Genomic DNA, 27,049 nt, shown 5'->3' with positions numbered 1-27,049 from the left:
TGTTTGCTACTGATACAATGACGATTAGTATCTTTGACCTTGGTTGGTAGATAAGTGACCGACAGGATGGGCTTTGGTGTCTCTGCCCACTTCTGACCACACAGCAGCAGCCCTGAGGGGTCCGTGGAAGGGAGAGGGGATTCCAGCCAGGGAGAAGACACGACAGTTTGACCTCTCATGCTCCCACTACCTGCACTTGTCTTTGCAGTTTATCCAGGAAGCTGCAAGGGACACCAGGGTTCCATGGACTTAAACAACTAAGTCACCTGCCAGCAGCAGGTGTCTTACAGTCGATGTCATACCATGGTGTGACTGGTGGTAGGTTTTTCTTTCCTAGTCGTACCTAAAATAGTGGTGTGTGTGAGACAAAGGGGGGCACCTCCTATTAACGGGATCCAGTAGACATATCTAGGGGCCCCTGCACCAGAGGGTGTTATGGTAAGGCCGCACGGACTTCTCTGGAAGAGAAATGGTAATGAGCATGGGGTCTGAGAATCAGGAGGGGCACAGGACGCAGGTCTGAGGGAGGGCACCAGGGGAGAGCCAAGTTCCCGACATTTGCTCCCCAAGATCTCCCTGGCTTCTGCCCCTACAGCTGGTGGCCACCCCAGTGTCCTTTAGGGACAAGTAAAAGGAAACCAGATGTAGAAATGAAGGAAGGTCTGGAGTAGAGCCCTGGGGCATCTTAGTCCTGGCTTGTCCCAGATGTGCCCTCCCTGAAAACAGTGACAGGCCCTGCATGTGCCTCTACCTGCAGCTCCTGGCAGAAGGGATACTCAGGCTGGGCTGATCAGATGAACCAGTATGGGGCTGCTAGCCTTACTTAAGAGAGGCGGCAGACGGAAGAGGCTGCACGGCTGCCTCTGGGAATTGCCTGGGCTCCAGGGAGGGAGGGTGGAGCTGCGTCCTCCAAACCAGCAGAGTAATCGGCAGACAATGAGCCACTTGTGGGTGGAGGGGTGGCAGAGGCTGGAGTCTGGGAGTCGGAGCATCAAAGGGGCAGACAAGCTCGCCCGGGGAAATGCAAAAAACTGCCCCTTCCCAGGCAGGACTTGGGCTTAAGAAGGAGCCAGAAACCAGAGGCAGCCATGTGGCCACAAAAAAAAAAAAAAAAAAAAAAAAAAGCAGCATTTGTTTCCTATGGAGGTGAGCATACGGATATTCAGACAGTGAGAGGCCTGGATACTCACTCCCGGTAAGGTCTGGGAATCGGGAAGGGATGGGGGCATGGGGGTGCAGGGAGGATGAAAGGCAGTCTGGGGAAGACGGTACAGAGACCTGGGTGTAAGGGCCAGGCAGGAGAATTACCAAATGTGCTGCAGCCCGGGGAAGCTACACGCAAAATGAAACAAATGAAACAAAGGCGTATTAAGTATCAAGGGCATCTCAGCAGCTAAAAGGCTGCTGGAGAACAGAGGAGCTCTGAGTGTGGGAGTGTGTGTGGGTGAGACAGTGTGTGTGTGAAGAGGGAGGGAGGGAGGAAGGGATGAGGGTTTCTGAGACCCAGGGATGGGGCAGGACCCAGGGGGGCTCAGGAGGTATGCCTGCCAGGCGGCGGGTCCTCAAACCACGCTTCTGGGGGAGATGGCGAAAAGGAAGTCAGAGGGAGGCAGAAAAAGCCCCTGGGAACATGCCAACGGGGGTCACTGGTCAATGAAATATACTAATGACACATTCTCAAATGCTTTCATACCATCAGCTTACTCTGTCCACACAAGACCCTCTGAAGTGGCAGCAGAAGCTTGGTGGTCCCCTTTCCCAGCAGGGAAGCCTGGTACGGGCCTTGCCTGGTGAGTCAAGGCAGAAGAACCAGTCTTCCACGCCGGGCTCCGCCCCCTTTCCCCTCCTTTCCTCCCTGGCACATCTGAGTTCCTGTTCCCATATCCACTCGAATCCCCAGGACCACCTCAAGCCACCTCCAGAAGATGGGCACTGCCCCCCGCCCCACCCATGGGTCACTGCAGCCCGATTATCTTTGCAGTCTGTCCCCTCTGCTTCTGGCCTGCTCCTATCACCTTCTGCAGCTTTGTCCTTTCTCTCCTGAATTATGACAAGCACGTCCTATCATCTATCTCAGTCTCCAATCCCGCCTCCTGCCAACCTGCCCTCTATAAGGCGGCCGAGGAATTTTTCCACAAATGTATCCTGTTCACCTCTTTCCAATCTGTGTCCCCAGAGGCTGCACAGGGCCTGGGAGACGGTAGATGCTCAAAGGATGCTGAAATGAGTGAGAGATGCGCTATCCCGGGGCAAGCTGGGGGCTCTACAGAGAGAGTGTGAACCCCGAGGGCCACGACGGGATTCGAGGGGTTCACTTCTGCAACCCTGGCGCCCAGCACAGGCTATGCAGCCAACACACAACTAACAGATGGAATTGCAGCTACATAACCCAATGTGCAGAAGACAGGAGAGATGGACAGACACCAGGCACGCTGCATCTGAGACCCAGTGGATCAGGGTAATACCCTGGGCACCCTGTGGCTTTTAAACCTGCCAGCAGCTCCCCACTCCTCAGGGGTGGGGACCCGGCCCCGAGACCATCAGCCCTGAATGGAATCCTATCCCCATGTGTCCAGGCTGGGGCTGTCATCAAATAAAATCTACAACCAAGTCAAGTGACACCTGTTTTGTGACAGGCACACCCATCAGTGGGCCACTCAGTCCAAACTGGGGAATGAAAGGTAACAAGCAGTTTACAGAAACAACATCCATTCATATAACTTGGAAGGCCAGCTGCAGCCCTGGCTCTTCTCTACTCATGGGTTGGCACTGGTGTTCCTATTGATGCGTCAATCACACCGATGACCCCAGAGCACCTCACCCAGGGCTCCCCGGGGATGCTGCTGTTACTCCTCCTCCCGCCCCCCCCCCCCAGGCCCAGGCCACACCCTCCCATCTTCTGACCTTCCTCTTTCATCTCCTAAAACACGGGGTCCTGCCTGGGACCACTAACCAAGGAAGCTTGTTGCGGGGGGGGGGTGGTCAGAAACAGTGAAGACTCCTGCCTGTGTCTGGAGACCAGGGTTCTACTCTACAGATCTAGCAGAGAAAAGGAGGAATGGTGAGGGCCCAAAAGGGGAGGGAGAAGGGGATTGCCGAGATGACACAGGCCTGGGCTGGTCTCTCCATCTCATCTGTAAAGTGGGGAGACAGTAAGAGGAACCTCTCTTCACAGGCCTGGCGTGAAGAGCCCTAAGATGAAGGAAGGGCCCGAGCTTTAAACCACAGGTGAGAGATGGCGAGTCTTGCGCCAGAGTCTCAGCTGGAAACTCAGAAGCTGTGAAATGTTGACTACCTTCTGCTTCTAGAAGGCAGAGTGGCCAAGAGCACAGACTCCAGCCAGGCTGCCTGGGTTCAAGCCCCAGCTCAGCCACTTAGCAGCTGTGTGACCTTGGGTAAGTTAGTTAACCTCTCTGTGCTCTGGTTTTCCCTTTGGTAAAATGGGGATAATAAATATTACCTACCTCCTAAGCCATCATGAGGATTAAACAAGCTAATACACGTAAAATGCTAGTATGATGCCGAGCATACAGGAAGAACGATAAGAAAAAACTCTCGTTTCTGTTATTAGGAGGTTTCTCTGTCTCCCCGTCTACATACTGCTGCTCAAATAAAATACAATTCCTTTCACCCGTGTCCAAGAGGATCACAAAAAACGCTTATACGTCTTGGGCCCAGGCTTACACCACCTCCTTCACACCGGGTGCTCTCTGGGTGCGCAGTGTTGCTTCCAAGCACCCAGTGGTGCCCATACCCAATGTTTGTTTCTGCCAGACACTCTGTATTGGGCAGACCCGAGACCCCACGACACTGAGCCCCAGGAGCTGCTCACTCTGACTCAGCTCTGAGGCCACACAGTGCAGGCGGCCAGCCTGGGCAGACTCTTGCCTCTGGAGTGCCTGGGCGGCGGGAAGACCTTTGGCCCCTCCTCAGTCCCCATGTACCTGTGTGTCCAGCAAGAGGTGGGACAGGAGCCAAGGTCAGGATTCCTGCTGTGATCCATGACCCCTGAGAACAGAGCTGTCCACGGAACTGTTATCTGCCCATCCTCCTCTGTGCCCACCAGCGCTGGGTGCCCCAGAAACAGAGCAAGGGGCCCCTCCCTGCCGGTTCTCTTGGACCATCTCCTCCAAGGAAATGGCACAGGATGCGCATGACCACAAAGGGTCAGGGCCAGGGGCAGCGACTCAGAGCCCTTGGGTCAGGGGCAGTGGCTGTTGGGCCTCAGGAAATCAGACATCTGTTCCACGTGGCCACTGACCCAGCGGGCAGCCTGGGGCTACGTATGTATCTGCGAAATGGGGTGACAGCACCCCACTACGGATGGGAGGACCTAATGGGATCATGGGGGGCACACGGACAGGCTTTTCGTTTTCCCAGCCATCTGGTGCCCTCTGCCTCACTGCAGCCTCGCCAGCCCCAGCGAGGAGCTGGCCAAGGGTGAGGCTGTCCACGTGTTACGAAGCAGAAATGGAGGCCCAAGAGGAGGTGATTCAACCCCAGTCACATCGCAGGACAGCAGCCCCACTGCTGGTCTGGGACGGTTTCCCTTTCATCCCCAGTCAGGATGTCACCTGGGAGCAGACGCATCCCCGGGAGATGGCCGCGCGCCTCCTACCCACCTCCTACTCCCGTGAATCAGCACCACCCCAGTGCGTTGTCCCTGGCCTGCTACCAACTTCCTGTGTGACCTCAGGTAACTTCCTTCCCTCTCTGGACCCTGTGTAAAAGAGGGGTGAGCGCTTGTGCTTTCTGAAGTCTGTTGCCCCATGACTCGGCCCTGGCCTCACAGCGAGCTCATGTCTCTAGAGGCTGAAGCCAGCCTCAACCCTTCTCAATCCTGCAGGTGCCGTGGGTGGGATGAGCTGCTCATCCTAGACCCTCCACCTCCCCACCAGGGTGGGCTATAGACAGAAGGGATTCCAGAGCTCTCACCTTGCCCAAGGCCCCTATTTACTAAGGCCTTGAGCCCAGAGCAGCAAGTGGATCTGCTGAGGTCCAAGAGCCGGTGTGCGCAAGACGCAGGTGTGACAGGGCCCAGTAGGTGGGCAGATGGGCAGGAAGGACTCTGCAGCCTCAGCAGCTTGGGCAGCTGAGGGGTTAGAACTTCCCTCTGGTTACGGGAAATGTCATTCCCTGGGGGCTTGTAGGTTGGACTTTGGTGGCCCTGACAGCTGACCCCTGGAACATAAAACCAAAGATGTTTTCCTTGGGGGAAAATCTCGCTCTCCTGCAAAACAGCCGTATCATTGCTCCAGCACCAGCAGAAGCAGCAGCATGCTGTCCTGAGTTTCAGCTCCTTCTGGCTTTTCTAGATCGTTCCCACACTTTGCTGCCTGCTCTGTCACGTCCCATCACCGTGGGTAAGAAAGTCAAAACAAGGAAGGATCCACTGCTGGCCCTTTGGCCGAGTGACCCTGTTCCTCTCCATCTCTGCCTGCCCCCCTCATCCACACACAAGCCTCACGGGCAGGGTGACCACCAGATGAGTGGTGCCTGGTCCCAGGATTCACAGGGAGGCCCATGGCCTGCCCCGCCCAGCCCCACCTGCTTCTCTGTACTGGGCAGATCCTGCCATCTGCGGTCCTATGGTCTGGGCCGGCAGGAGAGGACCTCTGGCATGCTCCACCAGTGTTCCCACACCTGTCCCCCAGGGCTGGTGGGGTTGGCAGGAGCTGGACGTCTCCAAGCTTGTGAACTCACCCTAGGAAGTGAACTCTGGGGGATCTCAGAGCTGCTGCTGGCAGGGTTGATCCCCAAACCAGTTTGGCCGTCCCTCAACCCTGCGGAGCGACCCAAGAGATGTCAGACGGGTTGAGCCTGTCCGTGGACTTTAGGAAAATCCCAGCCTGGAAAATTCCTTGTCCAGGTCACACCACCCTCTGGGCCTTCCTGGCTAACTCGGATTCAACTGAAAATACACCCGAAACAAGCTCAAGGGGGTGTTTCCATCAGAAAAAGAATGCTCCTTTCTTCTTGGGGGTGCCCCTCAGAACTGCCAGCCTGAGGGATGGGCCTGGATAGGGGCACTGGCCAAAGCATTGCTGTCTGCAGAGACCAGCTGGCAGGGAGCTGCCACTGTGTACTGCACCCCCATGGGGGGCCGGCTCACACACCCCTTGCCCCCTGGACTCTCATTAGCCACCTGGTGGTGGGGAAGTCACAACCCCCATCTTAAAGATAAGGGGCGAGCACAGAGAAGCTAAGTAACCTGGCTCAGGACACACCTGAGTCGGTGGCAGGCCAGGACCAAGGCGGGATCTTCCCATCTTACTTGGGACATTTGCTGGTGGTGGGGTGAGCGTGGGGCTCTAGACCATCTCAGCTGGAAATTATGCAGCATTGATAGCAAAGCATTAATAGCATTAATAGCTGGAGAGGGGAGGGGCCCCGAGCCACGCCCACAACATCTCGAGGCCAGGAGGCCTCCGTGCACCTGCACCCCATATGTCAGAAGGACACGGGTTCCAACAGGACTGACCTCTTTGGCTACCCAAGGATGGACGAGAATATGCATGGGGGTTGGGGGGCAGTGCGTGCCTAGAGCCCATAGTCTCCCCACCTCCACCTTGCTCCAAGGCAGCACCTGAGCAGGACAGAGGAGACCCAGAGGCCCAGGCTGGCGAGGATGGTCTCCCCAAGCCACCGGCCCTGGCGTGACACTCCCAGTGCGTCTGCAAGACAAGACGGGAGCCACACCGTCTGCCTGCCTGCAGAGCTCACGCCCCGCGTTCCAGCAGGTCACCTGGGCAGCCTGTTCTCTCCTCCGTGGCCAGTTTCTCCCGGGGGTTAAACACTACTGCCTGTTGCCCCCTCTCAGGGAGCCCGAGGGTTAAGGAGGGATTACAGGAATCAATTTCTTCCCTGGGTACTTCACTTTTCTGAGGCTTCCCAGCTGGGTACTCACAGTTTGGCTGTGTCCTCCCACTCCCAGTGTAAGAAGGAGTGGTCGGTGTGAGGCCAGGCCCTTCCCAGGGTCAAGCAGACCCCCGAGACCAAACACACAACCACCCACCTTTGTGGAGGGCCAGAGGGCTGAGTCTGAGAGCTGAGAGGCTTTGCTGAGCACTCCCTCCATCCGTTCCGGCCCCCACGTTCAATCTCAGGACCTTGACTCTTCCCGTGGGAGCCAGGAGCCAGTGACAGACCCCAGGACCCTCAAACGGCAGTTTCCTTGCACCCAGCCTGGACTCGTAAAGCCAGGGTCAGAGCCTTAGGGAGGTGCGGACTGATCCCAGGGCAGCTTTCTTTCTATAAAGGAAGCACCTGGAAAACTTACCAGCCCTTAAGAGTGGCTAAGGGGATGTGTGCTGTGGTGACGGGGGCAGGAGAGAGATTTGGGGCAAGCAGCACTTTGCTGGTGACCCTTGATTACTGCAAAGTGGGTTCAGGGCACTCACTGTTCTTGGAGAAAGAGCAGGTTCAGGAGAAACCTGCTGACCAGACCCCCAGCTCTCCTGCCTCTAAGCATTTGGACCCCAACCCTCCCACTCCTTCCCGGCTTCCCCTGGCTGAGTGACCTGGTAACCTCCAAGGATCTCAGGTTCCCGGCACAAGAAGTGCAGTCAGTGATGCCTGCCCCTGACTCTGGGCTTGTGAGGGTGAGGCCTGAGCACTGGGCAGGTGGCTTAGAGGCGGAGGCAAAGCTCCGCTCCACCTACAGGCACTCTGGAAATCAGCTCAGGGGCACGTGACCTGGCCCCACGGGCAGCACTTGGTGGCAGACTCAGATGCTGCTTCCGGACCCCGCATTGTGGGGGATGACAACCTTCCGGTGGGTTCCCTATCCAGAACTGTGTTGCAGGGTTTGCTCTCTTATCTGCTTATCTAGCAAGGGCAGCTGAGAGCTGCGCGTTTCAGGAGTCTATGTCTTAGCTTCCTAATCGGTCACTCCACTCCTTTTCTGAGAACCCCTGAGTGTGGATGTTTGACGGAGCTCTGGAAACCACCCGTGCCTGGCTGGCACGACCCCTCCAGGTGCCCAGCAGGGGTTGGCAGTGGATGACCCAGCTGCCCAAAGCACCAAACTGGCCTCCATCTGTCCCACTGGGCTCTCCTTCTAAACTGCAGCGGTCCCTGATGTATTTTGGAGACTATCTGCAATGCTTTTAGCAGGCTGGCTCCTCGTTTTAGTTATGTATAGGTAGACACCATTTGAAGAAAACCTGACATAGAGACTGAATTTATAGAACACTTAGGGGGGAGGGGGCAGGAATCGAGAGAGGAGTTTTCTCTTTGCAGAAGCTCCTTTATGTGATGAAATGATTCTCTGTGAGGTTTCTTTCAATATCCAGCTGCCTTGTTGCAATGAAAATAAGAATTGTTTATACGAATTCCATTTACATCTACTGCTTCCTGGCTGCACCTGTTACTCAGAGTGTAGCACACCTGGGTGATGTCTGGGTGACTGTGGCCTGGACAGCGAGGGCCCAGGGCAGGACAGAAGTACTTGGGTTTCTAGCCCAGGGGTTCTCGATCTTGCCTGTGCATCAGAAGCAACTGGAAGGCTTGTTCAAACCCAGAGTGCTGGGTCTCACTCCCGGTGGAGTTTCTGATTCAGTGGGTCTGGGGTGGAGCTGAAGAATTTGCACTTCTAACCAGTTACCGGGTGATGCTGCTGCTGCTGGGCCGGGGAACCCCACTTTGGGAACCACTGCTCTAGACTGAGGGGTGAGCTCAGTTGCCATTTTCTGCATGAACAGTGGGAGGGCGCCATTCTTCCCTCGCCCCTTCAGGCAAGCTCTCCGGCCAGGAGGGCCATGGGCCTGGCAGATGGCCTCTCACCCCGCTGCTGACTTCCCCGTTCTTTGTGTTCAAGGCTCTGGAGGTTTGACTCTCTTCCCGCCGTTGGTCCACAAGAAGGAACACTGGGCAGGGAGTCAGAAGTGGGCGAGCCTGGGTTTAATCCGCTGTGTGGACTGTGTGGTCCCGGGCAACACCCTGGTAGGTGTGTGCACCTCAGTTTCTTCACCCGCATGGCAACCTATCTCACCCAGCTGTTCTAAAGGTGTAACAGGGGCAACCTTGACAGTGGCTCCTGTGGACCAAGAACTTGATTCAGGCCAGGTGCCGTCCTGGGCACTTCGCATGCGCCGTCTCATTCAGGCTGGCACTCTAAGAAGTAACTACTACTGCCCCTGCCTAACCGTCTCCGCTCTACCACTCCCTAGTGCATTAGCGGTGTGGCCCTGAACCCTCTCTGCCTCGGGGCCTGCCTCACAGTGGCCCTAAGGACTGAGCTGGCTCCTGCAGGGCTCAGCACCACTGTGGCTCTTAGGAAGCAGCCCCAGGGCAGCTCCAAGTAGGCAGGCGGGGGCAGACAGCAGCCTGGGCCATCTGCAGTTCAGGCCGGCTCTGGCTCCATGTTTCTCTCCCAGAGCAGCTGGGGGAGGGAGCCGTCATTTGTTTAGGCCTCTGCAGTGTTTAATCACCACTCAGCTCTCCCTCCCTCCCTCCTCCCGCCCCCAGCGCCTGCTCTCTCCCTGCAGGAAACAGCTCTCTGCCTTCTGCCTCTGAGGGAAGCCATGAAAAAATTAACACAGCGCCCAGAGAGGAGGAGACACTGGGGCAGGGAGGGTGTCAGAGCCAGATGACCAGCTGGTGAAGACCAGCTGGTCCCAGCCGAGCAGACACCAGTTGGGCAGGCTGGATCCTGAGGGGGCTGTGAAGGGCCAGCAGGCCACAGGGTCTTGGATGGCCATCAGCCTGGGGGTCCAGAGCAAATCCATCTGCCTCTGAGGCAGCTGGAATGCAAAGCCTGGGCCTTCCTGGGGTCCCAAGCCGTTGGAGAACTTGAGGACAGGGATAGATTCTCTGCCTCTGCCCTGCAGGGGGCCAGGTCATCCAAGGACATGCCCTCGGGAAGGTCAACTCCAGGCCGGGCAGAAACTCAACACACTCTTTTCCTCTGTTCATTTTCCTGACAATCCTGTGATGTCAGGATCACTACCCCCATTTTCCAGGAGGAAAGGGGTGCTCAGAGAGGTTAAGGAGCCCGCCCAACGGCCACCAGCCAAAACAATCAACAGAGTGGGATCTACTGATTTTTAATTAATAAAATGACTTTTTATTTACCTAAGTAATGCACAAATAGCCTCCTTAGAAAGCTAACATTTCAGACAGAGGCCAGAAGAGGGTTCAGGACCCACATTTGCTGGCCTCCAAAGCCACAGTTTTGCTAGTACATCTGATGGTTCCGCCTCACTGTAACATTTCCCCACCCTCCCTGCTTTACTTTTCAATGGTAATTTTTGAAAAAGTAAGGTGTGTATGTGATTAAAAATATACGAAAGTAGAAAAAAGGTATGTCCTGAAAAATGCAGTCTCCCCTCCCCAGTCTCGTATCTTAGTTCCTCCCGCCAGGGGAACCAGGCTAGCGGCTTTGGTTTTCCTTCCAGAGTTATTCCACCATTTACATGTATCAGAGGCTTTGCAACATCTGTCTGGAAGTTTCTTGCCCTGGATATCCACGTGGTTCGGCCCTCACTGGCTTACTCAGTGAGGGCTTCCCTGACCTTTCCAGTTTGTAGATGGCAGTACCATCCCCGCCACCTGGCTCCCTCTGTGACCCTCCTCTGCGGCACTTACTACCTTCTACTTTTCATGTCATTTCTCATCTGATGCCCCACTGTGTGGTCCTGGACAAAGAGCAAAAGCGCTTTCCAGTGCAGGGGTTTCCATGTACTGCATCACCGCCACATCCCCGGTGCCTAGAACAGTATCTGACACACAGGTGACACTCAGCGTTACCAGAAGCCCTGGGCATGGCTGGTACGGGCAGACCCCACCCTGACACAAAGCGCGGCGTGTGATACGTGCTGGGCTCAGCCTCCTTTTTAAGAGCACAAGTTTAAGCTCAAACTGATCGTCATTCCTAGAACACAGAACTGTGCCTTTTCTACCTCCTGTTTCTCCGGAGGACCCAGCCTGGTCTGGGGCACACAGCAGGAGCTCAGAGCTCACAATGAGCAGACCGGAAACTTGATCCCTACCTCACACCACAGACCAAAAAAAAAAAAGCAAAATAATACATTGTCTGGAAGATGATATAGGTGAATACCTCCATGACCTTGGGATTGGGGAATATTCTCAAAGAGGACACAACAACCACTAACCATAAGGGGAAAGTTGAGAATTTTCCAAAATAAAAGGGAAAAACTTCTGGTATACCCCTTGGAGAGAGTGAAAAGGCTAGCTAGCACAGGGGAGGGGAGAGTCTGCACGAAACAGAAGGCACACGGTGCATGGTGAGGCCCAAGCTTAGGGGCTCTGGGGAGTCATGCTCCCCTAGACTGTCTGCAGCCACCCAGGAAGGCTTCTCAGAAGAGGCGGAAGGTGACTCCATCTCACTCCTCCCCCAGCTCCGGCCTCTTCCTCCTCCTCCATGAAAAACGAGAGATTTAAGACAGACGCAAGAGCCCCCCTTCCTTGCCCCACTCAGAGATAACCAGGTAAGAAAAAACAAATGAGAGCTCCCAGGAGCCAGGCAGGGCCTTGAGAAGCTGGGTTTGACAGGGCAACAGCATTTAGCAAAGCTCACATCATCTATCACTGAGGCCCAGTCATTTAGATACTAGGCATTTGATTAAACTAATATGGGCGGCTGGGGCGAGGCATGGCTGGGCGCTTCCTACCCTCGCCTACAAATGAGACTGTCACACACAATCCGATTACCTTGACTGCCACATTTATCTCGGGAGAGGGGCCATCCGTCACTCCTCAGCAGTTGACTCTGCGCATCCTCCTGGAGGAGGGGAATGAAGTGTGCCCCCAAGTTTCAGCAGGCAGTGTCTGTTCGGTCATTCATTCCATCGCCCTCTCGGCAAACACTGCCCCGAATGCTTGCCCTGGGGTAGGTCTTAGGCTGGGCACTGGGATGCAGAGCAAACACAGTCCTTGCCCTTGAGGGTCCCACGGAGGGTGTGTGGGGAGGTATGAGATCTGGCAACAAAGGAGAGCTCAGTGTGTCCTACAGCTGAGGGGCCCAGGCTTGCACGCCAGCTCCCACTCCTCCAGCTGGTACCCTGAGTGTGACGTGTCACTGAGCTAGTCCTCAACTTCGCACCCGTGAGAGGGGATGATAACACAGGGCAGCCTGTCCAACAGAACTCCTGCAGTGATGGAGATGTTCTATCTTTGCGCTGCCCAAAACAGGGGCCATGGGCCACGCGTGGCTATCGAGCCCTTGAAACGTGGCTGCCGTACTAAGGAGCTGAGCTTTACGTTGTATTTAACGTTACTTCATTAAATCTAAGTGTGACTGCCCACACGGGGCTCTGGCTCCCGTGTAGGACACCGCAGATACAGTGGTGGCTGTCTTTTCAGAGTTGTGGTGAAGGATCAAACCAGGCAGCCTTAAAATGCCCAGCGCAAAGCTCTGCACATGACGAATGCTCACTGAAGGGTAGGCCCCCTCCTTCTCGGAGGGAGGGCTGGATTCTAAGGCCAAGGATGACAGCAGCTGTTATCTGATAACATGCTCACCTCTACTGTTCAGTCGTCCAGCAGGGCGGGCACAGTCCCGTTATAAAGAAAAAGAAGCAGAACTCAGAGGTAAGGATGGCACAAAGCATGACGTGGCAGACACAGAACTTGAGTGCAGGTCTTTGCGCCTTTGAACTCCCCTTCCTTCCACCGGACACCTGGCTACCCAGGAGACATGCAGCAGGAGCAAAGGCTCAGGGACGGGGCACGTGAGGGCAGGTCGGCTGGGCAGGCGGGGACCACCATGGTGTGTGGATGCCATGTTGACCAGCTTCTTCTCTGGACTGGTTTCCTCTCAATGTCAGTGCGGAAGAGGTGGGTGCCAGGCACACAGGGGCAACTCAGAGTCGCCCCAGCCCCTGCCCAACTCACCCCAGCCCTTCAGGCCAAGCCCAGGGCAGCACTGACGTCCCTCCCAGCGCAGGACAGAGCTGGGGCAGCCGACAGAACTGTGGGTTCTAAATATACCAACTCTAGATGGGGCCCCGTCCCGAGACTTTGGCAGGGAGCAACCAGACAGGGAGCCTCGGTGATACCTGGACCAGTGAGAGAGCCCGGGGAACCCCGGCTGCCTTCTGCGTTACAGGATGACGGGTAGCACAGGCTGGAAGGCTAGCAGACATGCCTCAAACTAGCTTCCGTACCAGGACCCTGAGCTCTGAGTGAGTCAAGTGCTCTCAGTGGGGGCCTGACCATCCCTTACAGGGCTGTAGTGGGGATGAGAGGCACTAATGAACGTGTGAGCAGAACTCGGCACCCGCAAGTGTCACTCACTGGGACCTGTTCAAATCACTGGTATTGTCCGAGCTCTCAGAGCAGGTCAGAGACCAGGTGAGACCCACCCCACCACAACCAGCCTGCATCCTGTAGGTCTGAGAACGCTGGAGAGATGGCACCTAGAAACAAGCACTCCAGTAGGGGCCGAGACCTCACCCCGCACCGGTGGGCTGTGTGACCCGGCGCCAGCCGCATCACGCCTCCGTCAAAAACGAGAATAAAACCACCAGCACGCGCTGATCCTTCTGCGAGGATCAGATGAACATGCAGAAGCACTTCTAACCTGGATTTGCACAAATCTGATAGAATCTAAGTGTGCCAGTGGGCAGGCTTTCCCGGTAACTTCAGAGCAGCCTGACCCTGGAAAGAAATCCCCTCCCAAGCAAAGACAAGCCCCCTGCAGAAACGGCTGGCGCTCAGGAGTCCAGGCTCCAGACATTCAAGAGACGGCCTGCTGGCAGAGGACTTCTCATGAAGCCAGCGGCTGGAAAGGGGCGGGCCCAGGTCAGCGGAGGCATGCTTTGCGAGCCCCTGCTGGAACTTGCTGCAGGGGTGGCTGGCAGACTCCCAGGAATGGGCTGCCCTGGCTCATGAGGCCAGGCACAGGGGCTCCAGCTGGCCTGGGAGGCTGCGGAGGATGCAGGGGACACGCTGCAGCTGGAGGAGGGAGTAGGCTGCCCTGGACAGAAAGCAGGAGCCTCCTGGCAGGAGACCACCACTAGGCTGGGAGATGGGGAGGGAAGGCCGCAGGGTGGGAGCCAGGCCAGAAGAGCCTAGCGGGATGAAGTGACCTGGAAGAAGCAGAGATGAGGTGGCGCTGGGGAGAGGGGAAATCAGGGGAGCTGAGGAGGCCTCCCCGGAATATCCCGTCCCCCCAGACTCACCCGTCTCCACTCTCCCAGTCAAAGGCATGCTTAGACACTCGCACATTAGTATAAATGAGTTTATAACAAACGGTGCCAAGATGGGCAAGGAGCAATAACTGAAGCAAAAAGAATGAGGTGGGGGAAAGCTCGCCCTCACAGGTCACCTCCACAAAGGCAAGGAAGACAGCAGTGGGGACCCTCTGCTGCCAGGACCACCAGCACTCCCCCTCCCCCTCCCCCAAATGCCAAAATGCCAACACTCTTTTGTTGCCACTTAAACCAATTTGGGGGTAATTCTGCAGGCAATTGTCTTCCTATTTACAATGCGGCTCAGTGATTGCATGGAGGCTGATGGTTCAGGCTGTAATTGTATGGTAATCACTTCTGTTTATGATCGATGCGGAAATCACTATTGTTTTGCAGCAGGCTTGTTAAATCAAAAAAGTGCAGGGGTGGGGAGGGAGGATTTATTTCTGTGAGTTGGAGCCCCGGGAAAATGAAATTAAGCAGAGCAACCCAACGCGGGGGGAGGTGGCTCTGATGGCAAAGGCACCCTCACCAGGCTCGGATCTGAGAGAGACAGGCAGGGACGCAGAGACAGTGAGAGAGAGATGCAAGGTGCAGGCGGAGAGACACAAAGGAGTAGAGACACAGGGAGGGGGGCAGGGATATGCCTAGGGAATGGCCAGGCTCAAGACAGAGACGGTCAGATGTTCAGATACACACAGAGGGGCCAGACAGACCCTACAGCTCATACATGCAAAGATGCCAAGAGAGACAGGAGGACCCCTTAGACACACCCATACTTTACCAGACCTGCTCTCACCTATTCCTAGGCAGGTGGGGACAACCCAGGTGCCAGGTAGCAGGCCAGGCACTACCTGCCCCATCTGGGATCCGCCTGCGTGCTCCTCGCCCTGCCCCAAGGCCGCCTACCTGCCGCCTGAAAACAGGGTGGCAGATGGCACCTGGGGGGCTCAGGTGGCAGAAGCAGGGCAGTGTTGCGAGCAGTGTGCTGTGGAGAATGGGGGTGGGGGCGGGAGGGGGGAGCCGCCCACCTGGCGGGCAGAAACCGGAACCTCCCGGAGGCTGCAGGGTACAGGCCTGAGCTGGGCGAGGGACAGCGCCTCCCAGGGCAGCCACGGGCACTCCATGGCACCCCAGGGCCGAGCCAGCCCAGGCTGGAGGCCAAGGCCTCACAGGGAGCGAGCAGGCACCAGCTGTGTGTGCAGCTCCAGCTAACCCCTAGGCTGCAGGCATATGTTTATTTTCTCCTACACGCTCTTCCTCCCCAGCAAAAGAGATCAGGCAACATACTGAAAATCACGACTACGGCCTGAAATACTAAGTGTTTGGTTTCTAAAGCCTCCAGGCTCGATGCCCCTTTTCTCTACCTGTCTGAACCGCCCTCTGTATTTCACGGTTCAGCCTCCCCTCTCCAGGGGAGCCTTTCCTGGGCCCACCCGGCTGGACCCTCTTCTCCTGGGCCCCATGGTACTGAGTGTCACACAGACTGTGATGCAGGACCGTGGTGGCCCACAGACCGGGCTCTCTAATCAGCTAGATGAATCAACAGTGAACGGGTGACAGGCAGGCTGGGCCCTGTCACAGGTGGCCTCCCAGTGACTAGTGCAAGAACAGCACTCGGAAGCCTTCCCACCAGCATCCGTGTGGGCGTGAAGGCCACCCAGACCCGATGAGATGGCTTCCCTCAAACCCAGGGTGCCTCGACTCTGCTGTTGCTCCCTGCATGCTGTCCTCAAAGATAGCCAGGGCCCTGGAATGGAGGGCAGTAAGCCTGGCCCTCCTTCAATGGAGGAGAGGACCATTCCCCATCCCTTGAGGGACCTCCTGGGCCTGGGTTCAGGCCCTGAACTTGCCCCGGCCCGGCCCTCAAACAGGCTACCCCCAGCCGGGCTGGGCCCTGAACTGGGGCGCCCTGGCTGCCTAATTAGGGGCTCAGCAGGGCATGCCAGGCAGCCTCTGGAAAACCTTAGAAGTGGAACGATCACTCCTAATTGGGCTTCCAGGATTCAGCTTAAGAAAACAGACTGCTTCTCCCCTGGGGACTTTGCTTCTGAAGTATATACAAACAAGTGATAGTTGTTCAACATTAAAAACGAAGTTGGCTAAAATGAGAATTTAAGCTACAATGAAGTTGTCTAAATGGAGAGGGACCTTGGAGGGCCAGGAGTTCGTGTGTGCACGTGTGCAGGCCTGCACGTCCACACAGGGCATGCTGGGTGATCAGCAGGTGGATCGCCTTTTAGGGTCACAGTATCATCTCAGGAGCCCCTAACCAAGCCCCGGATCCTATGGTCTGGACCCCACACCGCCTCAGGCACTGCCAGGGAAATGGAGAGGAGGGTCTCTGGCGGGCACCAAAGACACACTCTGAGGGTGGAAGGCCAGGGCTGGAGCCTCAAGGCCACCCTGACGACCCGCCCGCCCTCAGCCCCCCTGGCTGCCCAACGTTGGCAGCGACTGTATCCCCCACCCCCCGGGAAGAGATGGTACCACACAGGTGGAAGCACTTTCCTGGACCCCGAAGCGCTCTAGAAACATCAGAGAAGTTTTACTCCCTGCTCCCACCCGTGACCTCAGAGCCAACATCTGACCTGTTTACTTAGTACCCTGAAGTCAGGACCCTCGGTGGGGAGTGTAAGGTAAGGCCACCTGGCCGGGGTGTTCTCCCTCCCCACATAATCCCCCAAAGAGGCAGAGCTGCTGACAGGAAGCTGAAGCTCAGGGGGAAGGCGCCAGGCCAACCGAGGGAGGTGCTCCCTGCCCAGGAGCTGTGCCCGGGAGATGGGACTGTGAGGGTTCAGAGACCCAGCCTGGACTTTAGTCCCCACGCCAAGGGAGACAGGAATCAACCAACCCATTTTTCAGATGGGGAAAGTGGGGGCCCTGAGAGGCGAGTGACTTCCCGGCAGTGTCCCGACTCTACAGTGCTTTGATACACTGACCATCTGAAAGTCTCTCTCTGCAGGAACCTCTGAGAATATTCACAGAATTCTTCTGCCATCCCTGAGACAGGCAGAAAGGAAGCTGTGGAGAGCCTGGGCTGATTTCACCAGGAAGCCACGAAATGCCCTTTCCTGAGGGTCTGGGAGGGTCCAGAGTCATCTTCCCAAGGATGGGAAGGGCCTTCTGGGGTCAGCTCCAGCGAGCCTTCCCAGACCCCTCCCCCAGTCCCTGGAGTGGTGCGGTGAGAAAGGCTGCTGGGCCAGATGCCCTTGGCCACGTCTGAGGAGGAAGAACATCCTAGAGCCTTGGAGATGCTCCCCCTCTCAGAGCTCCATGTCTGCCCTCTGGTTTGAGTGGGCTAAGGGCGTGCCTGCATGGGAGAAGGGGCAGGACAGGGCCAGGCGCAGTGACTGCCTCTGTCCTGGGCCCCCAGGCCAGTAGGAGGACCGTCCCTCCTACCCCAGCATAACACCAACATTTATGAAACACATCCCTTGTGCCAGGCACACGGACTTGGTGGGTCCTCACAGCCATCTCAAGGTCACTGCTATTACCATCCCTGTTTCTGCAGAGGCTGAGGCATCTCAGAGCTTCAGTAACTTGCCCGAGGTCACACAACTGCTAAGTGGAGGGGCTGCCCAGCATGGTAGGGAGGGATGGTGCGGGCGCCGGAACGCCCCAGAGGGATCAAGACGTGTTCATTCTTACACACATAAGCCATCTGGCTCCCAAGGTGCCCCTCCCACATCACAGACACTCCCAACAACCCCCGTGTTCATGAAGCTACACAAACCCACGAGAACACCGTCACATACACTCATCCAATAATCGGTCAACTTGTCTCGTCCCGTGCGTGTCCACACGAACACACGCGTGTCCAACCGCAAGAATACACGATGTATGTACGCAGAGGCAAAACCCACGTAACATTTTCCAGTGTTCCATCTTACGCTTTTCTGCAACATACCCCGCCGGCCCGCCGCCCTGCAACAGGCGCACTAGCACTCCACGTATGGCCCTGCACAGCCGGGTGTCTTCCAGCGCTGCCATCTTCATTCGGGGACTTTAAGCTCCCAGAGGGCAGGGACCCTGTCTCTCTTCACATGCCCCACAGTGCTCCACCCGGAGCCAGCTCTTCATTTGTTCATTCATTCATTCAAAATATATTAGTGTGGGCTTCCCTGGTGGCACAGTGGTTGAGAGTTTGCCTGCCGATGCAGGGGACACGGGTTCGTGCCCCGGTCCGGGAGTATCCCACATGCCGCGGAGCGGCTGGGCCCGTGAGCCATGGCCGCTGACCCTGCGCGTCCGAAGCCTGTGCTCCGCAACGGGAGAGGCCACAACAGTGAGAGGCCCGCGTACCGCCAAAAAAAAAAAAAAAACAAAAACCAAAACCATATTAGTGTGTAATTTTGCCCATTTGGATGCAGAACATACAAACGCGAAGGAGCTATAGCCATGAGCTTGAAGAAATAAAACATTCCCGTGCAAACCGAGGGCTATAACTACGGCACAGTGAACCCAGGGAGGGCACAGGCGCGTGTATGAGTGAGCGGACACGCGTGGAGGGCGTGCGTGCAGGGCCTCGGCAGGACACCTGCTCCAGGACTCCTGCTGCTGCAACGGGCCTGTGAAAGAAGGGGACCCGCAGTTTTCAGAGGAGGCAACTCAAGTGGCAGAGTGGAATCACAAGCTCCAGATCACCCGGGTGGGGTGCCGGCAAGGCTTCAGGTAACAGGTGTTTAAGACCAGGGAGGCAGCCAGCGAACCCAGCCTCGGGGTGGCCAGGCCCATCCACAGGCTAGGGTCTGTCCGGGCCAGAGCCCTCACCACAGGGAGCACCGCACACTCATCAGGATGCCGCAACTTGGGAAGAAATCACCACTGCGGAGGCTGTAACCTGAGGACAAAGATCTCATCCAGGTCATCACACGCGCTTCTCAGAGAGGGCACAGCACCGCGCGGAGCTCCGAGAGGATTATCGGCCCCTGACAGGCCCGATGCTGGGAGGCTTATTTCCAGGCAGGTGGGTTGCAGGGGTTTGGCTCACAGGGTGCACGGGCCGGTGTGGGGCCAGGAGGCAGGCCGGGCGGTGATGATCCCTCTTCCCCACCAGGCCCGTCTGTTGCTCACTGGCGCCACGGGGCACAGACATGGAGAGAGAGGAGGAATCATTCCTGTTTCAAGGGTCAAAGCGGCCTGGACAGGAGAAGCCAGGGCCTGTGCTCAAAAAAGGAAGCGATTGCTTGGTGCTTGCCCCTTTCCCTGTCCTGATGCTGACCTCTGGGGGCCCCCTTCCGTGGGCTGGGCTGTTTCCCTGGGGCAGAAGTCACTAGAGACCCAGTGGCAAGGCTGCCCTGGGTCCAATAAAGTGGGGGTGGGGGCTTTCTCTGCTTTGGGTGCCACTGCCCTGAGCCCCCCAGGATGGTGGTATCTGTCCTCCCTGCGGGGGCTTCCCCAGGACTGCCCAGGAGCTTTGGGGACCTGACGTTGGCAAATGAAAAGGAGACACACCTGAGGGTTGAAGCCACAAGCTACTCTCAGCAGTGAGGGAGTCCTGAGCCCGAGGCCAAGAGCTCTCAGGGTCCCAGGGGAGACTGGGGGGTGGGGGGGGCTGTTGACTCCAGGGTTTCTCAGGCTGGGGGGAGGGGGGTGGGCATTCCACGTGTTTGCCAGGTCACGGGTGCGGGAGGAGAGGCAGCACAGGAGCAGGTGAGACGGGGGAGCATTTGGATACTCTTGGGCTGTGATGGAAGATGATGAGGCAAGGAAGCAGGAGGATGTGTCCCCAGAGGAACAGGCCTGGCACAAACACGAGGAGACCCATGACGGAGCAGCAAGGACAGCTCATGCTTACTCAGGGCTGACCCGGTCCCAGCACCGTGTTCCAAGCTGTGGCTGGAATATGCTCTTTAATCTTCCTAGGACCCAATGAGATGAGTGCTAGTCCCCCATTTTACAGATGAGGAAACTGAGGCTTAGAGAGGGTTAGAGGACCATTGTGTGGAGGGGACAGGAGAGGAGGGGGAGAGATGCTGATGAGCAAGGCTGGGGAGGGGGGCCTCTGAGGTGTGAGGGTCTCCAGCCTCTAATGGGGGGAGCCACAGGAGGGCCACGCCCTCCCCATCTGGAACGGCCCCCCCCTTCTCTGGGAATGCCCAGCCCTCACCTCAGTTACTTCCCCCTGTGGAGACAAATCCCTAGGAAGCCGCATGGCCCGGCCCCCCAGCCCCAGCTGCCCCTGCACTCGCGCTGCACGCAGTCTGCTCCCCGAGACTGTTGCCGCCTCACTCTCCAAGGCTGGGCCCGAGTGCTGTCCTGCTTCCCGAAGCCCAGCACCCAGCACCCAGTGGTTGTCAAGCCCTGGGGTGTGAGATGAAACAGCGCACTGGCTCCTGTGGCTGTCCCCCAACTCGGAGAATTTCCTTTCACTGAGTGCCTTTCCGGGAGTCCTCCGGACAGCTGGAAGCCAGGCCTGGACCCACGGGCCTTATCCTGCCAGCCCAACTCCTTCAAGGCTACTAGGCCCTGGGAGGCACCTCAACACGACGCGGCTCACAGGCCCTCTGCCCAGAAAATGCATTCCACACATGTTGGGGGGGCTCATGGACCCAAACGAACTATCCGTGGACCTCAGTAGGGAGAAGTTCTTGGGCAAGTTGCCCAGAGGGCTTCAGGAGTCCAAGGTGTAGATGTATATATAGGTCCTTCCCCAAGAAGGAAGTGAAAGTGGGCGCCTGTGCTGGCCCACTCACCCTTCCCCCAGGGCTAGGGCACCAGACGGCTGCCAGCGGGGAAGCCCTGCAGCTTCTCATCAGGACAGAACAAGTGGCAGGCACACTGCACCCTTCGCTCTCCCCTGGCCTTCTCAGGCTCTCCTGTTAACAGCAGCCACGCAGGAGGCAGCACGAGCCCCTGGACAGCCCGCCCTCCACCCTGCGCGGCCAGGTCTCTGGTCACAACACACAGTGCAAGGGGCACCTTACAGACAAGAGAACTGAAGCCGGTGGTGTGGCCGAGACCCAGGCTCTTGGGCTGGGGAATTCAACAGAAACCGAAAGCCCAGCTGGTCTGGGAGCTGATCATACGCTGCGAGGGTATGAAGTCAACCTGGTAGTAATGAGACCTGCCACTTACTGAGCAATTACTATGTGCCAGACACTAAGTGCTCAAAGCCCCATCCCACTGCCGCAGCCCTGCTGGGCAGAGGCAGACACAGGCAGCTGTGTTTTATTCATTAGGAGACAGAGACTTGGAGAAGTTAAGTGACTTGCCCAAGGTCACCCAGTAAACGACAGATGTGGGTTTCATAATTACTCCCCGAGGCTGTCTTGGGAAGGACTCTGGGCGGCCTCACTGAAGAGCCCAGGGTGTGGGTGGGAGTGGGTGAAACAGGGAAGTTCTGTGGGGCCCTGTGCTTCACAGAAAGGACAGCGGGGAAAGTCCAGGGCCCCGTGCACGGAGAGGGGTGGGACCTGCTAACAGAGAGGCAGGCAGAGGCCCCGGGACCCTGCTTCCCTATAGATCTGTGATGACAGAGCTATGAGGCTCCTCAGACACCCTCCAGCACTGTCCAACAGAACCTTCCGTGATGACGGGAACATTCAACCACTGCACTGTCCAATATGGTAGCCACCAGCCCCACGGGGCTACTGAGAACCTAAAACGTGGCTAGTGTGATTGAGGGCCTGACATAGAATTTCATTTAATTTTATCTAATATACACTTAAATAGCCACCTGTGGCTAGTGGCCTTTCGATCAGACAGCATGGTAAGCCCAGTGGTTCCTCCTACAGGTGGGGTCCCCAAGAAGGATGAGGGCTCCCTCACGTCACATGTCAACTTGGGAAGCCAGAGCTGGCCCAAGAGCTCGGACCTCTCTGTTTCTTCCTGGGTGACTGCCTTTGCAGCAACCCACCTAAGCCCGGCTGGTCATTTAAGAGATGTATATTGAGTACCCTGCATCGATACTAGTCAGGGGCGGCCTGTCCAGCAATGTACAACCCAGTGGGGATGACACCCGGTGGGCAAACGACCACATAAAACAGACTGATGTAAGGTTGCGGGTCCCGGAAGCACGAAGGAGTGGAAAGGACCGCCAAGAGATGGGGTCCTGTGTCTGTGTGTGTGCTGGGGTCAGGGGACCAGGGAAGGCCTCCTGGCTGGTGACGTTCGAGCTGGGCCTGGTAGCGGCAGGGTGGAGAGGAGGTGACAGAAAGATGGGCTCCTCCCTGGGCTTTTTTCCCCTCCCCTCCGAAATGTGGCCCCCCATTTTCCACAGCCCTCCCTCCCACATGTAGGGTCTGAACCAAGGGCTGTTAAGTCTCCTATGCACGACTACAAAGCTGCCAGTCGGGGCACACTCTTGGGGGGTGGAGCGGGAGGGAGGGTGCCTATAAATCACGGGCCGCCTCAGGCTCTGCCGGAGGAGGCATGGGAGGGTGTGCGACACCTGTGCCCTCCAGTCCCAGTCCCAAGGAACCACCCGCATGGATTTAAACCCTCCGGGGGCGTGGCTGTAACACATTCCTTCCCCTCCCCCCGCCCCCCCCAGGGCCCCCGGGGCACTAGGGGCAGAGTCTACAAACAAGGTTCTCTTTTTCCCAGGAGAGAACAGAGGGGAGGCCTGGACAAGTTCTACCAAGTTCCCGGAGCTCCTCAGAAGAGCTGGCTGCCCTCGCCCCCCACCACGGGCGACCGCAGAACAGGAACCCTGCAACGAAACGAGCTTTCCATTGCGTCAGCAGAGACAGGGACATTCCTGCAGCAGAGCTCCAACCTCGAAGGGCTCCCCCACTTCCCTGGATGGATTCCTGCCTCAACCCAACAGCATCCCTGCTCCCAGAAGCCCTTGGAGTCCCAGGGGCCTCCCTGGCTGCCCCCTGCCCTGGGGATAAGATCCAGGCTCCTGGGATAAGATCTGTTTCAGCTATGGCCCCACCTCCCGTGCTCACCTCTGCTGCTTCGCCAGGAGGGACCGCCTCCCTAGGTGTGCCACCTGACATTCATTCCCCTTCTCACCCCAGACCCCAATCCTACCCATTTCCAAAATCAAGGGCCACCTGGGAAGAGTTTCAGGCTACCCCAGCCCCAAGGGCACCATCTCCTACAGGTCCTAGGCTGTGGAGCATAAGACTATTCATTCAATTCTCCTGGCCCCCCGTGCACCTTACTGTCTCCCGCTGCATCCTCAGATGCTGGCAGCAGGTAGCACCCAAAGGCAGGGCCAGACCTCCTTCAGTCTCCTGTCTCCTCACATCGTACACACACCCCCTCTAGCCCAAGACTCCAGTAGTTCAACTCCTGGAGTGGAGTCTACCTTTCAGAGATGAGACAGAGGGCAATGTTCTCAGAACAGAGATGAGGACAGAGGCCCCCCCAGAGGGGAAGTGACTTGCCAAAGGTCACACTAGTTTGGTAACAGATCATAGATGTTATCACTTGAATGCTAGGCCCTGGGAGCCATGCTGCCACCAACAGTATCAGAATTATCTGAGGGGGCTTTACAAAACCAAAGGCAAATCACAGAGGCTGGGCTCTACCCCACAACTACTGAAACTCCAGGGTGACCGGGGAGCCTTGGCTTCAGGGAATGTGGGTGTCCTGGCCAAAGTCCCGACCTCATTCACCAAACATGCACAAAGCACCCACTACTGCCCCGGGCCCGGCACTTGTAAGGCCTGGCCTCCCCCCAAGGGTAGGTGGAGGCAGTCGGAGAACCCAGAGGGCCTAGGGGGCTCCAAGCACGAGTCCGTGCCATGTCTACAGCTACTGAGAGCAAGGGGGCAGGAGGGCAGCAGAGTGCTTGGCAGGCCCCGCCTGGTGCTCTGGGTGGTGGGGTCAGGGTCTGGCTCTGTCAGTCAGTTTTGAAGGGCACACGGCACAGCAGACTCTGGGGATCAAGAGTGCTGTGGGCATCCCCAGGCGGCCCATCTTGGCTCCAGGGAAAGGCACGGTAAGCAGAGGCCTGAACAACACCTCCACCTCACTCAAGGGGACTGGAAACCTGGGACTGTCCCCAAAGGTCCTCTCATCTCTCAAGCTCCCCTGGATGGGCCTTGAGGACCCCCGTTTGGGGGTGCTGGGGTCCCTGGCAGAGAGCCAGCCCCTATTGAGCCCTCCTCTTTTGGTCAGCTCAGGGCCCAGGGGAGCAGGGGGCTGTAGTGAGGCCTGCTGCAGGGGGGAGGTGGGCACCTCAGGACACAGGGACAAGGCCAGAGACAAAGTGACCTCACAGGGATGGAGGAGGAAAGTGAAACAAGGCACAATTAGATCTTATATAAACCCCAAGTTCAAAACGGCAGACTGGGATTTGCAGTGGAGCGTAAGAGAGCATCAGTTCCATCCCAGGCCTGCCCTGCCGTATGACCTTGGGGCAGGAAGTCACTTTGCCCCTCTGGCCCAGAGAGGCTGGAAGTGCTTAGAGGGTAGGGGCCTTGCTTTTCCCTGAGCAGGCTCCCTCGTGAGGCTGCTGCCTCTCTGCCAGGCCCTGGGAGAGTTTCCTCCTGCAGCTGCGGCTTCAGGGAAAGCAAAGGGGACAGTGGCACCTCGAATGGCCCGTGACATGAGGGGCAGCGGGCCCTGGCAGGGCGGGAGTGAAGGGCATCTTGTGTTCGCCAAATGTCCCCCACCCCTTCTCCCCTCCCTCTGGGGTGGTGCTAATGAACCTGGCCACAGGCCCACCGATGGGGTCCTTCCCCGTGGAGAAGAGCCAGCCTCTCCCTTGGGACCAAAGCCGCATAGATCAAGGTAAACACCTCCCTCACCAGGGAGCCCGTCTCCCTCACCAGGGAGCCCGTCTCCCTCTCCTTCCAGCTCTGACAGCTCAGAACTCTCTGTTCCTGGGGACACGAGGCTGAGCAGGCTCTCCCGCCTGATCGATGGATGACTTCACAAAGACTGACGCCTACCGGGCACCCAGACGGTCCTCAGGGAGGTCTGAGGCTGCTCCTGGGACCGCTGCCCACCCTTGCCCCCTGGCTGACCTCTGCTGGGTGGTAATGCACTGGCGGAGGAGTCGGAGACCTGGGGCTCACGCCGCCCGCTGGGTGACCTTGGGCAAAACTGAATCTCGGCTTTCTCCCATGCTACGTGGGAGCACCTGGCTTGTCTATACTCTCCTTACTGGGAGGCTGTCAGAAAATGCAGTGCTAAGAAAATGGAAGGTCCCTGTATCCGATGGACTCTTCCTGCACTGTCACATCTGTGGCCTCTGGTCTAGTGTCCTCACCTCACTTCTGTCCTAAATCTCCATCGTTTTCGGCCAGAGCTGTCCAATGGAACTTGCGGCCGCAGTGGAAATGTTCTATGATCTGAGCTGCCCAATCTGGTAGTCACTAGCCACACGTGGCTGCTGACCATTTGAAATGTGGCTGGTGAAAATGAGAAACTGAACTTGTAATTAATTTAAGGGTATAAACAGCCCCATTTGGTTAGTAGCTACCATACTGAACGATGCAGTTCTAAACACAGCTCCGCCGTCCTTACTCCCTGGCACGTGACCCTGAAAGAGCCATGAGCAAGCTCCCAGGTAGGACTCTGGGTGAACATCTGTGGGAGCTCTCAGTCTGCCTGGCTAACATCAGACTCGGAACTCATCTTGGAGCTCCCAGGGACTCAGCTCAGCCTTGTTGCGTAGTACGGAGCCAACACTGACTTACAAGCAGAAGCGCTCTTTCAATCTCTCCATCACCTCCCCACTCCCTCAGGGAAAGCAGCACGCGGCCAGCTTTCCGCTCCTGCGGTCACTCAGTAGTCGCTGAGCACCTTGCACCTGTCAGGCACGGTGGCCGGCACTGGGGTATACACTGTGACGAGTAACACATGGCCCCTGCCTTCAAGGAGCTCACAGTCAAGGCCACACTCCAGTCGGAGCTGAATGGCTTCCTCTGTCCCCTACTGGGTGTTCTAGAGGACATCAATTTTGCCATCTGAAACGGCGCTACCAAGTCTCTGAGTGCACAGACTGTCGTGAGAACCAGGAGGCAAAAGAGAGAGAGGCGAAGGGGCTCTTGTTGCCGAGGAGGCTGTGCAGGGAGCAGAGACAGCACCAGAAGCGAGTCTCAAACTCCGTGCAGGCTGCTGCTTCCGGTAAAGACCCAGATTCTCACCAAAGCATCGCTGTTCGGTGGTTTCTCACTAAGGAAGTTCAGGGTAAAAATAGCTCAGGAGGGGACTTGAATCCTGCTAGTTGGGGGGTAGTCACTGCCTGGCTGACACACAAAAAAGGGGAACAGGCTTACCAGTAGCCACGTGGACTTCAAGACTCACCCCCCCACCACCACACACCTCCTGCCGACGGACAGAGCTTTCTGCTCTGTAGCGGATGGGAGATGAGCTTCCGGCCCAGAGCTCCAGAATTGGAAGGGGCCGGGTCCCTATACACCTTCTGGGGTCACCCTGATTTCAGGGTGCCATCACCTTGCCCACCCCAACTCATTCCCCAATCCAATTTCTGGCCCATTCTCAAGGATGGCCCATTAAGAAGCTCGCTGGTACCAACTCCTTGCCAGCCGCCTCACAAGACCTTCCTGCTGCAGGGGCTACCAGCCATGCCTAGCACCCACCTGCCAGTCCAGCCTGATGGTCAAGGACAGGGGACCCAGGCCCCCATCCTGAGAGTGATGGTCTCCTGAAGCCCGTCTATGGAGGTTCACTGGTGCAAAGGGTTAGGGCAGGGAAAGACAGCCTGATGTCTCCTAGTCTCACCCAAGCTGGCTTCCAGCTGGACTCAAGAAGTGGGACCTATCTAGTGCTCCAGGCACCAACGCCTGTTAAGACCCCAACACCAAACCCACGTGCTCCTGATCACCAAGACAAACCTTCAGCCCAGGCAGTCCTCTGAGAAACCCTCTCTCCAAGGTCTTAAACGAGGTCTCCACAGCCTGGTGTCAGGCACCCCCAGAAAGGCCCCTTCCTGCTCTCTAGTGCAAACCCATCTCTCCTCCTCTTCC

The 27,049-nt window shown here is 57.2% G+C and overlaps 1 protein-coding gene across 6 annotated transcripts in view; it reads right to left on the bottom strand.

Annotated features, from left to right (window-relative positions):
• ZMIZ1 (zinc finger MIZ-type containing 1) overlaps nt 1-27,049 on the bottom strand; it is a 239,751-nt gene that overhangs the window by 48,901 nt on the left and 163,801 nt on the right. The window contains exon 1 of one of the 6 annotated variants that reach the window (XM_060126961.1): nt 5,548-5,675. The exons of the other annotated variants lie outside the window; for them this stretch is intronic. Coding sequence (XP_059982944.1) covers nt 5,548-5,578 — 31 coding nt within the window. The 5' untranslated portion in view covers nt 5,579-5,675. Of the gene's footprint in view, nt 1-5,547; nt 5,676-27,049 lie in introns of those variants that run through there. 6 annotated transcript variants of the gene reach the window in all.

Source organism: Lagenorhynchus albirostris, chromosome 16, assembly GCF_949774975.1.
Source record: "Lagenorhynchus albirostris chromosome 16, mLagAlb1.1, whole genome shotgun sequence".
NCBI lineage: Eukaryota > Metazoa > Chordata > Mammalia > Artiodactyla > Delphinidae > Lagenorhynchus > Lagenorhynchus albirostris.
Note: the sequence above shows the minus strand (reverse complement) of the source record. Positions and strands in the feature narration are given on the sequence as shown.